Source organism: Callospermophilus lateralis, chromosome 10 (assembly GCF_048772815.1).
Source record: "Callospermophilus lateralis isolate mCalLat2 chromosome 10, mCalLat2.hap1, whole genome shotgun sequence".
Lineage (NCBI taxonomy): Eukaryota > Metazoa > Chordata > Mammalia > Rodentia > Sciuridae > Callospermophilus > Callospermophilus lateralis.
The window spans coordinates 7,421,616-7,434,302 of NC_135314.1; the positions used below are offsets into that span (position 1 = coordinate 7,421,616).

The 12,687-nt window shown below is 35.6% G+C and overlaps 1 protein-coding gene across 9 annotated transcripts in view; it reads right to left on the reverse strand.

Moving 5' to 3' along the window:
* Positions 1–12,687, reverse strand: part of Ttc3 (tetratricopeptide repeat domain 3) — a 118,477-nt gene that overhangs the window by 72,994 nt on the left and 32,796 nt on the right. For all 9 annotated transcript variants that reach the window (XM_076868596.2, XM_076868599.2, XM_076868594.2 and 6 more), the window contains 5 exons: positions 12,187–12,241; positions 4,099–4,261; positions 3,081–3,126; positions 2,162–2,285; positions 193–256 (listed from right to left, as the gene is read on the reverse strand). In XM_076868596.2, the coding sequence (XP_076724711.1) occupies positions 193–256; positions 2,162–2,285; positions 3,081–3,126; positions 4,099–4,261; positions 12,187–12,241 (452 nt within the window). The remainder of the gene's footprint in view (positions 1–192; positions 257–2,161; positions 2,286–3,080; positions 3,127–4,098; positions 4,262–12,186; positions 12,242–12,687) is intronic.

Genomic DNA, 12,687 nt, shown 5'->3' on the forward strand with positions numbered 1-12,687 from the left:
TTCTCTTTATGTCATAGCTAGCCTTTACCAAATATTTCATTATAGTGATGGAAAGCTGACTTATACAGAAGTATTATAAATTAAAATGAGAACAAGAGCAAATATAAATGAGGCTTGTACAAATTTTAGGGCATAAAGTTTAGGTAATACTACAACAACTCAGCAACAATTTATATAAGAAAAAATACTCACTTGGTGGTGGTAAAAATTCAGGATGACAGTCACAATCATCTACCTTCAAAGCCTCATCTACCACCTGCCCATGAAAATAAAACTAGTGAGACTGTAAAAATAATATAGCCATTTCAGTTATACCAATCCTCAGCATTTATCCAAAAGAACTAAAGTCAACATACTATAGTAATCATGCATATCCATGTTTGTAGCAGCATAGTCAAAACTATGGAACCAGTCTAGGTGCATCAATGGATGAACTGATCAAGGAAATGTGATACATACACACAATGGAGTTATACTCAACTATAAAGAAGAATAAAATTATGCCATTTGCAGGAAAATGTATGGAACCTGAGCACATCATGTTAAGTGAAAGAAGCCAGACTGATAAAGTCATGGGTCATATGTTCTCTCACACTTGGAAGCTAGAGAAAAAAAAAAAAAAAAAGAGGACCAGTCTCATGAAAATAGAAGAGAGACCAGCAGAGTAGTGGAGAGGGAACAGGGTGAAGGGAGAGGAAGTTCTGGGGAATGAAATGTTATATGCATGTATGAGAATGTAACAATGGATTCCACTATGATGTATAATTATAATTTACTGTTAAAAAAAATAAGAATTCAATAGCCATGTAATCTAATTTGTAGTAGACTATGATAGAATTCACTCAAGCGCCTAAAATATGCATCTAGTTACTAAGTCTAAATGTATAAGCAAGCATACAAAATGATAACTAGTGATCAGAGATCAAGACAAATGACAAATTCTTGAATGACAATTCTATCTCTGATGCCTAGAATGATGTCTCATGTGGCAGCTATTCAACAATGACTGAACTGAATATTACCACATTATTCCTGTGCTCTTCTCCCTAAATTAATACAGCCTCTTGGAGATTTTCAATATTACCAACAAAAGGACTTAACGGTATATTAAGAAAGTTCCTTTCAATGCCCATCACCCACCCAATGCCAAAACATCATGATCTTTTCTTTCCTCAAATCTTGAAGAGAAATATAATGTGGACTTAGTGATAGCTGCTGAGTGTTGGAGGTATATCACAGGTAGAGGAAAACTCAGACACATTTATCTGGGACACCTGACCTCAGAGGCAGGCTAGCAGCCTTAGTGTGGTGCTCTGAAGAAACCATCAGACCAAGATTGCTGCTGATCACAGCCATGAAAGGGCAACAGAAGCTGTAGATACACCTTGGCAGAGGTGGGGAATGAGTGCCTCCTAGGCACCCAAGCTTAGCACAAGTTGGCTGGTGAGCTGCTACAGTGCCAGGTCACAAACAGATTACAAATCAGAAAAGGGAGAAAAAGACAAATCCAAAACACAGGGAGGGGCAGAAGTGACTTGGCCATCAGACCCCATTGTCACTCATTCCTGAGACTGGCTGGGTGACCTAAAAGGAGGGTATAAAAATGGACTAAATGGCAAAATTATATCTAGAAAAAAATACTTTTAATATCTGTAAATATAGTCAGGCTTGACAGTACATTCCTATAATCCCAGTGACTCAGGAGGCCAAGGCAGGAGGATTCCAAGTTCAAAGCCAGCCTCAGCAACTTAGAAAGGCCCAAAATAAAAAAAATAAAAAGGCTGGGGATGTGCTTAACTCAGTGGGTAAGCATCCCTAGGTTCAATCCTTGGTACAAAAAAAAAAAAAAAAAAAAAAGATATGTAAGTGTGATTTCAGAAGAAATTCTGTGACTTTAAATATATTATTTTTATGTAGTTGTATGAGGTATAATTGGTTGTAGTTGTATGAGGAATAATTGCACTGGGGATGTGTTCAGTGGTTAAGTACCCTTGGGTTCATTCCCTGGTACCAAAAACAAAACAAAACAAAATCTAAAAAAAGAATTATTTTCTTGATCTCAACAAGTAAGAGTTTATACCACCAAAATAGTTGGTTTCCACTATCACCAACATGTTACTATTAATAGCTGAAATAATTTTAAGTTTTTAACTGAGCTTACCTTTAGATTCTGATTACCACCGTTTGCCATCTTGTAGTTGGTTTTTCTGAGATCTCTTTCCGTCTCCACAAAGTTAAGTGAAGTACTAAAAGCAGGTGCTGATAAATTCCTAGGTATATAGGCCCTAAAATGGGATAAAAGGAATGACCCCTTTATTCCTACTAATTAATGAGTGTTTTTAAAAGTTATCCTTCAAACAAACAGGTTGCAGCAATTATAGCCTTTCTTCCTTGAAAGCAAGGTAGAAAAGATTTCTGTTTTGAAAAGATCCTCTACCTCTCAGATAAGCCTTTATACATAAGTAGTATTTAAAACCAGTTCAAGACTAGTATTCTGGGTTCTAATATTAAAGTAAATAAGTCTTCATGTTTCACATGTTAACAGCTTCACTATCCTGTGTACTTATCAAGGGAGAAAGGCTTAATCTATTTAAATTGCCAAATAAGCAAATGGAGAATCCTGGCTTTTTATTTTCTTATAAGCATTCCTAAATCGATTTGTACTCTTTGAAAAGTATCAAGAGGCTGGGGCAACGTTTCCAGGACAGAAAGGAAGGGCATGAGGCAAAGGCTGTGTATCAGCTCTCTACTGCCAGGACCCTGTGACCAACTGCTCCCCGTCAAGCACAATAACTTCAAATTAACATTCCACTCCTCTTTTCTCACTAACTTAGGCTACTAATCGTCCAAGTCATTCAATAAAATAAATCTGACAACTCACAGGTCACCTGATATTTTGTGTGCAAACACACACACACACACACCAAAAAAAAAAAAAAAAAAATAGAACCCTCTTTTTCTTCCATTCCTAAATTTACTATAGTTCCGATCAAGTTTTTTAAATGACAAACACAAGTGATTCTTAAGTTCACAAAGCAAAGTCATTCCAAGTAGTAGCTACTGATCTGATATTAACTCACCTGCTTTCATAAAAAGCTTTAATTGGATTCTTATTTGGTGTTCGACCTATAAAAGTCAATCACACACACACACAGAGTAATCAATGGATTGGCAACACAGACTTCAAAAGATTTTCAAATTTCCTTTAAGCTGAGTTAAGAACATCAAACAACTTTAGAAAGTTGAAAAATAAATCAAAACAATTTTACAATTCTAGATGTCAGTAATTTCAGAATGGTGTCAACAAACTATTGTACACCGTGTCTGACATCCCACTGCATGTGATTACTGACAAGATGACAGCAATACATTGATTTGAATCAGAGATGGTACCTGTCTTCAAGGAGCTCACAATCTAAGAATCTTGTTAACAGGTGGATGACAACATCTGCTAGTTACAAAACCGCTCAGCTCAGCTCCATAGACACTGAATATCCAAAGAAGAAAAAAAAAAAAAAAAGAAAAGAAAAAAAGGAAAGACCTAGATACTCAAAGTGTAGAGTAAAGAAATTTTTTCAAGCACTGAGAAAGAGAAAGAAAAATGACTAAGTACAGAAAACAAGGTTGAAGAATGGAAATTTACAAGTCCTGGCCTGCACAGCCAATTTCTGATTATAGATGTTCAACATGCTATAGAATTATTTGCAAACTTGGTGCAAACAAATTAAGCAACTCTACTGAAGGGCCTTTTCTTTTAGAAATAACTTAAATGATGAAAAGTTTTACACAATTTCCTTTCAAAAGCATTTATTTTATTCAAAATTTCTGAAAAGAATATTTTTCTATAGAAGAATAAATAATAATTTGGTTACTGGCTGTTTCAAATAAAAAATACAAATCATGTATAATAACCTAATGGAACATATTACTAACTCTACACAGAAAGATATAGAAAACATAAGTAACTTGAAGATAACATAACAAAATAAGCACAAATCATCTGAGAACTGATTTATGATCCTCTGTTAATCCAAGAAACCCACCTTTGAAACTTTAAAGGGAATTCAACTGTAACCAAAAGAATCTTAGGTGAAATACCTTGTAGGTCTTCTATTTGTTTTTGTAACTTTACATGCTGCTGAATTAGATCCTTGATTCCCTCAGGGTCATTTTTACAGAGTTTTTGAGCTTTTATGTTTGCTTGCAGGGCCCAGTCATATTCCCCCAGCATAGAAAGAGCAGCACAATAACGATAATGACCCTGTTCCAAAAAGATAAATTTAATTTTTTTCTCAAAAATATGCTTAAATTAAATAATAGGTAAGGAAAAATATTGTTTGAAAATGAATTAATTAAAATGTTAGATTAGGCCCCTATCATGAAAAATAAATAAAAATGTTAACACCTCAAGAAATAAAACTAATGAATTAGTGGAATGTTATGAATAGGCAAGTAATTTTTAACAATTAACTAGAGATAAATATTTATGCTTAAGAGATTCTGGTACCCCAGCGAAGTATTTAACTTCTGTTATATTTTACTAATAAAGTACTAAACACAGTATTTTGTGTATAAAAGTAATTCGTTATAAGAAACAAATTTTAAAAAAATACTTTAAGGCAATAATATTCACCAAGTCATGACGTGCCCTACACTTTGGAAATCAAGATTTTGGAGCTGGAAGGAGTAACCAGCTTGGGCAGCATTCCCAGCACCTCCAAGAACACAGGCTCAAATAACAAGTGTAGTCAGGCTAACTCTTCTCTCCATCTCTCCCCTTCAATCAGCTTTTATTTTATCTGTAAGTGTAGTTCCTAGCTTTAAGAAAAGGTCCAAAAATCACTGACTTTATTCTTAATTCAAATGGTAAGGTTTTAGCTTTTTGTTTTTGTTTTTTCGCTATAGAACCCAAATCCTTACTGACTCCAATATTTGGAAAATCCATTATATCTAACATCTTAGTCTAGAAAGCGAATAATATCAAAACTGGGGCTGATTTAACTAACCCGGCTCCCAGTTACTCACAAATCAAACTTCCATTTTAGGTACCATGTCTCCTTTAGAGAGACGATCTACCAGAAAAAAACAGGCCAGAACCTGGCCTCAAGTCACAGTTAGAAACAAACTAAAGAACAATGATTTTATGACACCTAGTCCAGATCTCCTTCCTACTTACTACACATTTTACAAAGAACATTCTGATTAGATGAGAACCCGGGAGAAAATCAAAATAAGTGAACCCTTTAAGTGGAAAAATCAAAAATAAGTGAACCCTTTAAAAAGGAGTAGTTTTTTGCTAAAAGAATCACTGGCATGTTTATTCAGAGTCAGCACTGTGTTCTTGTGAACCTATGAATTCTGAAGATTTTATTCTAAAGACTATGCATTTCATTAAACTCTGCTTCCCCTTAGAGGGTAGAAGTCCTGTTTCCTGATAGCTGCAGTATAAGAGGACAAAGAGATCTCTTATATATACTAAAAGGTGGAAAATCCTACCACTAGATATTTGTCAACTTTCAAGTTCAGATTACTACATTTAAAAAACTAAAATACAGAATAGAAATAATGTTAGATCATAACACATACCTGCTAAACTTATAGTGAATACTTTCTTCTTTTCCCCTACTATTCTCACCACCTACTGGATCTTTTTCCCTGGACCCCATATAACTTTTGCTGGTTGAGAAAGCGGTTTATCCAGCCCCCTGTGCTAAAGCTTAATGAAGCTCAGATTAAAGTATCTCAGTTTCTTGAACCCAAATACCATAAAAATTTTTGTTCTTCTTTGACACTCTCATTCTCTATCATATATGGACATTCCCTACTATCTGTTGGTCTAGCATCCCCTCACCTAGGGGTAAACATTTTCCACTCCTCATAGATATGGCATGGCAGTACTATCAGTTTTAGTGCGCCATCCCAACAAGGGATAGCGGCTCTGACTGGTCAGTGGAAACATACCACTTCCCAGGTCACTGTAACTGATCCACATGGGGACACATGACCCAACTGAAATCAACCTGAGCCTTAGGCTTATTATACAGATACTGACAGGGGTTTCAACTCATTAGCATTAATAACTATGACAGATATTGGTTTGGGGCTCCTACTACAAAGTCAAAAAGGTTTTTTTTTTTTTTTAATGTGAATATGCTTTACTTTCTATATATATAACTGTAAAGTTGAGAGACGATCAGGGCACATCTAGAGTGGAATGTCCATACACAGCCAAGCAAAGGCCTATACTTGTTCTATTCTTTCTTGTTTTTTTCATGTATGACATGCTTCTGCCTGTGCACTGGTGTATATATGGTATGCAGTCACTTTCTGATAAAAATCACTTAATTTAGAAGATAATTGGAGAGGGAAATTGTCAGTTCATCCCTCATATTGAAGGACCATAACTTATTCCCAATGATTAAAACTTTGTCCTGTGTATATTATCTCAATAGCAACAGGGTATATTTCTTTTTTTTTAATTGAGTGATTTAAAAAAAATAATAAATGACATTGGAATGCATTACAATTCTTATTACACATATATAGCACAATTTTTCATATATCTGGTTGTATATAAAGTATGTTGACACCAATTTGTGTCTTCATACATGTACTTTAGATAATGATATCTATCACATTCCACCATCCTTGCTAATCCCCTGCCCCCTCCCTTGCCCTCCCATCCCTCTGCCCTATCTAGAATTCATCTATTCCTCCCATGCTCCCCTTCCCTACCCCACTATGAGTCAGCCTTCTTATATCAGAGAAAACATTCAGCATTAGTTTTTTGGGGGGATTGGCTAACTTCACTTAGCATTATAGCAGCACAATTCTCAATAGCTAAACTGTGGAGCCAACCTAGATGCCCTTCAGTGGATGAATGGATAACAAAAATGTGGCATATACACACAACAGAATTTTACTCAGCAATAAAAGAGAACAAAATCATGTAGGTAAAAGTCTTTTTTTAAATGAAGCCACAAGAACCTATGCTCAAACTTCCTCTTCTGGCCAAGATGGAGTAACAGAGACCAGATTAACCATCCTGCCTAAAATGAATTTTAAAAACAAAAAAGATATGATTCCCTGGCTTATAAAACACTGGACACTGGGCAAGAAAACTGAGTGATCCTTGAGAGAAGAGAAACACACAAAGTAAGACTTAAGACTGCTCCAGCTTACTGAGACAAACCCTCAGCCCAGGAAAAAGTCACTACTCAAAGACTGGCAGTCTCTCTCAGCTAAGGAGAGAGAGGTGGGAGGCAGGATTAAGGCAAGCTTGAGTTCATGAAGCAAGGACCATAGAGGGGAGAGCTGCCGAGAGAACTTCAAGGAGTCCTCAATGGGTCTTCAGCTGAGCACTGTCAGCACATGTCTGTGGGAAGAGCTCTCTATCAGGGAAAGAGCTATCAGAAAGGTTAATAGTACAAGAGTCGGACTCATACAGTACTGCTACACCCACAAACCTGAGTGGAAAATGTCAGAATTCAGGGAGCATTAAGTACTCAGAAAGTTTTGCCTCAGTAGTGAAGGAAAAAGTTAGCCTTAGGTTAATGACACTATGGCCCCACATAATAGAGCTTAAAACAAGATTATAAAAAACTAACCTACTTGTATGTTATTTCACTGTATTCTAAAACAAAGCTCAAAGGTAATCGGAGAAAACCAAAGATATGCAGCACTAAACAAAGTAACATTCACAATGTTGAATTCCAATAAAAAATGACCAGGTATGCAAAGAAAGGAAACGTGTTCTATAGTGAGAAAAATCAATCAACTGGAAGCCCATAAATGACACAGATGATGGAATTCAGGATATTACAACAGTTGCTATAATCACATTCCATGTTGTAGAAGCAAGTAGAGACATGAAATATAAGACCCAAATTTAATTTCTAGAGATAAAAATTAAAGTATCTAAGATGAAAAATACCTGAATGTTAAGAAAGGCAAATGAAACATTATAGATGAAAATATCCACGAACTTGAAGATACAGAAAAAAAAATTTGTAAAATCAAACAGAAAAGAGAAAAAAGAATGAAATATGAAACTGACAAAATAGGGAAACACAGCTGAGAAACAGAAGGACATACACAGCTCTTGCCCAGCCACCACTGAAGCCAACCCCTAGACTTCTCAGGTACAACACCCTACAGATTCTCTCTACTACCTACACCAAGGACCTGAGTCAGGTTTCTATCGTTCACAAACAAGAATCTAACATACCCTTCAGAACTCCATCTCTTGAGGACTTTAGTGAGTCTATTATTTTGTATCTTGTAAACTACGGCAAAACACAATACGCACAGAAACATTAACGTATCTCTACTGACTATACCATAAAATTTCTCATTTTTTAAAGTACAATGACTCATCCTCTCTCAAGCCTGAAAGTAAGTCTTGAGACAGGTGACCCTCTAGTAGTCTCCCCTATCTGAACCAAAGGAAGCAAAAATGGCCCATCCTCATGCAGAAATGGAAAGTACCTGCCTCTACAGGTTTATCTCTTAGAGTTGTGACCCCACAGACTTGGGCTCATACTTCTCAAACAAAACATTCTTAGAAAAGTAAAGAACGCACCTTGTATGCTCTCTCTCTCTTTTTTTTTTTTTTGGCACTAGGGGCCTCAGAGGGGTTTAACTACTGAACCACATTCCCAGACCTTTTTATTTTTAATTTTGAGATTCAGTCTTGCTAATTTGCTCAGGGGCTCACACTAAGTTGCTGAGGCTGGCCTCAAACTTGTGATCCTCCTGCTTCAGCCTCCCGAGTCTCTGGGATCATAAGTGTGTGCCACCGTGCCTAGATGCATGCTCTATTTTAGCTTCTAAAGTAAAAATATTCTTCAATGAATATTTCTATCTGGTAAAATAAAAAGGAAAAATAGCTTACATATATGGTTACCGAATTTTGTGAATACTTAACTAGTGGTTGTATTTTTTAGTCTATGCAAATTTTTTGCAATCATATGACATATCATAAAACATCCCAACTTAAAAATTAGTAAATATTTTGTCTGAGAAACCAAACCAGGAACACTTTATGAAAGTCTTCAAAATAATTCAGAAAGCCTTAATATTCCTCCCTAAATTTGATAATAGATTAAAATTTGCAAGAGGTATCTCTGGAAAACCAGTATCAGACTGGGTTTCAGTATTCAGAACATTATCAATTCATTTGTTCTACAAATATTTATAGAGTACCCACAAAATGCAAGGTGTAGTCATCAGCAAAGATACTGTTTCAAGCAAAAGAATGACTCATAATGGAAATACCAACAAATTTATCACCCTCTAATGCAAGTGCCATCCAGTTTCATCCTTCACTTGCAACTCAATTTCTTGATGCATAAAATTAGACATTTAAAAAATAACTCAAAAACTTAGATGTAGAAGTCCACCTGGAAAACTTCACCATCTCCAGACCACTAGATACACTCCTAGGCTGCCTAAATTGTAACTTTAGGGGAGGGTAAGAACATCTTTAAAAGGTTCCCAGGCTGAGTCTTCCCTTTTACCAACCTTCTGTACTTTCTCTTTTTTTATCATAGCAAATTAGAATATAAAGAAAAAAATATAGGGTTGGGGATGTGGCTCAAGCGGTAGCGCGCTCGCCTGGCATGCGTGCGGCCCGGGTTCAATCCTCAGCACCACATACAAAGATGTTGTGTACGCCAATAACTAAAAAATAAATATTAAAATTCTCTCTCTCTCTCTCTCTCTCTTTAAAAAAAAATATATACATATATAATTTTAACAACACTAAACAAAATAAAATTAAGTCCTGCAAAGAATTTAATGAAGTCTATCTGCAAAGCAGTAATGGAAGTATGAATGAGACTAATTCTCTAAGGCCCTACTCACTGTAATTTTTTTTTAATTATGTAAAATCAGGAATACAGTATGAAAGACATGTGCCTTTGTGTGTCTTATTTGAATCTTTACTTTGAAAAACTTTTTGAATATTTTTACAAATTGGAAAAATACAGAGAATAATGTAACAAACACCCAGAATTTTGTTTTTATAACATTTATAACATTATAACATTTTGTTATATTTGCTCAGATTCTCTTTTTGTTGTTGTTGTTGGTACTGGGGAGTGAACTCAGGGACACTCAATCACTGAGCCACATCCCAGCCCTATTTTGTATTTTATTTAGAAACAGGGTCTCACTGAGTTGCCTAGCACCTCACTTTTGCTGAGGTTGGCTTAGAATTCACGATCCTCCTATCTCAGCCTCCTGAGCTGCTGGGATTACAGGCGTGCACCACTGTGCCTGGCCAAATTCTCTTTTAATAAGAGAGAGGCAATGATATCAATATGGCTGCTTTGGAATCTCTTCAATCTCCTTTCCCTCCCTGACTGTCCAAATGCAAACACTATCATGGGTATTGGGCTTTTATTTATTTTTTCATTTCATGTTGTTTTTCAAATTCATAAATGTTGATATGCCAGTCAACTACAATCTAATATTCAACTACTCATTTACTAAGTCAACAAATACTACTCCTGAGTGCCTGCTATGAACCAGGCAACTTGTCAGACAGTCCAGATTTAAGAGCAAACCAAACAGACGAAGAAGCCTTTCCCTGTAAAGCCCACATTACACTGGAAGTCACAATAAACAATATAAGTAAACAATGTAACAATATTGAATAGTGTAACAATATTTTCAATAATATGCCAAATGCTAAGAGGAAAAAGGGAAAGAAGATAGGAAATGTCTCAAAGGAGCAGGATTTGCATTTTAATAAGATGGCCAGGGAAGGTTTCATTGAGAAAAGGATGTTCTATAAAGAATGAAAGGAAATAAGGGAGCTAGCTATGTTCTAGGGGGAAAGTGTCTGAGGCAGAGGAAAGAGCAAAAACAGAATGAAATGGGCCTGGCCTGATGGGAGCAACAGTGAGGAGCCCAGAGGCCAATTCAGAGAGAGTAGCAGGAATGAGGTTTGAGGAATGAAGGGTGTTCAAGATGGGAACAGATTAAACAGATCAGAGTAATAACTTTGATCAAGTAAAAATACCAACTCATCCACTGCTTTATCAATGGACATTTAAGTATTTGAGATTTGATGCAATTAAAACAAGGCCACTATATATATATGTAAGAAACTGACACTATATATATATGTAAGAAACTTTCTAGTTTGACACATGTGAAATGGAGTAATTGTTAGTGTAAAATCAAGTAATTATGAGGTATGCACATCAAGGTGCTCTCCAAGTTGGTTGTAAGCAATTCACACCTCCATCAGTTTATAGAGGGTTCCTGTTACTACACACTCAGTACCAATACTCTGGAACCTCAGTCTCTTTAATTTTTGCCAATGTGAAGGATCCCAACACTATTGCATTGCTTTATTTACTCATCTATAGGTGGGTCTTTCTCTTAGAGGCCCTCTATTTTTCTCTGTTGGTTTCATTTTTCTATCTTTGTACCAATCCCCCACAAGTCTAATTACTAGGAAACAGATTTTCAAGTTTCTTATTTCTACTAGCCAATCAGGGTTTCTTGTATGAAATTATTTGTTTCACTGGCCCTTTTTCTACTGGGTTTTTATTTATTCTAGGAGTTCTCTGCATATTCGCAATACAATCCTATCAATTATTTATAAATCCTATTAGTTATATAAATTATTGATGAACAAATGATCTCCTCCCTGCTTATTTCATTCATATCTTTTATGTATATAAGTTTTTAAGTATGATGTAGAAAATTATATCAATGTGGTTTATTTCACTGCTGATTTATACACTGTGTGTTACTTAAGAAATCCAAAGGCTGGGGTGCAGCTCAGTGGTAGAGCATATACTAGCATGAGGGAGGCCCTGGGTTCCATTCCTGGCACCAAAAAAAGAAAGGATAAATGCTTTCCTATAGTTCCTTAAAAGTTTTAAAGTTTCATTTCTCACATTTAGGCACACGTATCACTTGCAGATATTACCTCTCAATTGCTACAGTCCCTCTATGCTCTCCAGGACACCTCATGCTGGCACACACACATTCTCAGCCTCTCACAGCTACTGTCAAATCTCCATAGTGGTAGTGGAAATGAAGCGTCCCTTTTCCTATTCTTGATAATTTCATCCAGCACTTTTACATATTAATACACATCCCATATATTAATTTTCACAAAAACATACAGTATTACTGGCTCAATGTAAAAATACAAAAGAAACCTACCTTTGGCCAAGTGCTCTTCAGAATAATGGCTCTCTTTCCATCACCAAGTGCATTTCTAAACAGAAAAAGAAAAAATAAAATATTTAAACATCTCCATTCTTTTATTTTTGTAAAAGTACTGTATATTGCTATTTTTATGTTCTGAATTTTCCATGTATATCATTTAGTCAAATAATAATTTTTTAAAATCCACATAATATACGTCCATTATAGGAAATTTGGAAAATACAGAAAAGTAAAACAAAGGGGAAAAGTCACCCAGAGTCACAATCACAACAACCCAGGAATAAGTATTTTCAGCATTTCTGGAGTATTTCCTGCATATATCGTATCAACATCTTACCTATGCATAACTGAAAATTTGTACATTTGCGTGCAATAATTTTGCCTATCAATAATAAGACTTCTGAAGCCAAAATTTTAACTCCCAAGTCTTGTTAGCTAAGCTATACGAACAGAACATGCATTCCTGGACAGAAGGCCTAAGTTAAGTCCAATTCA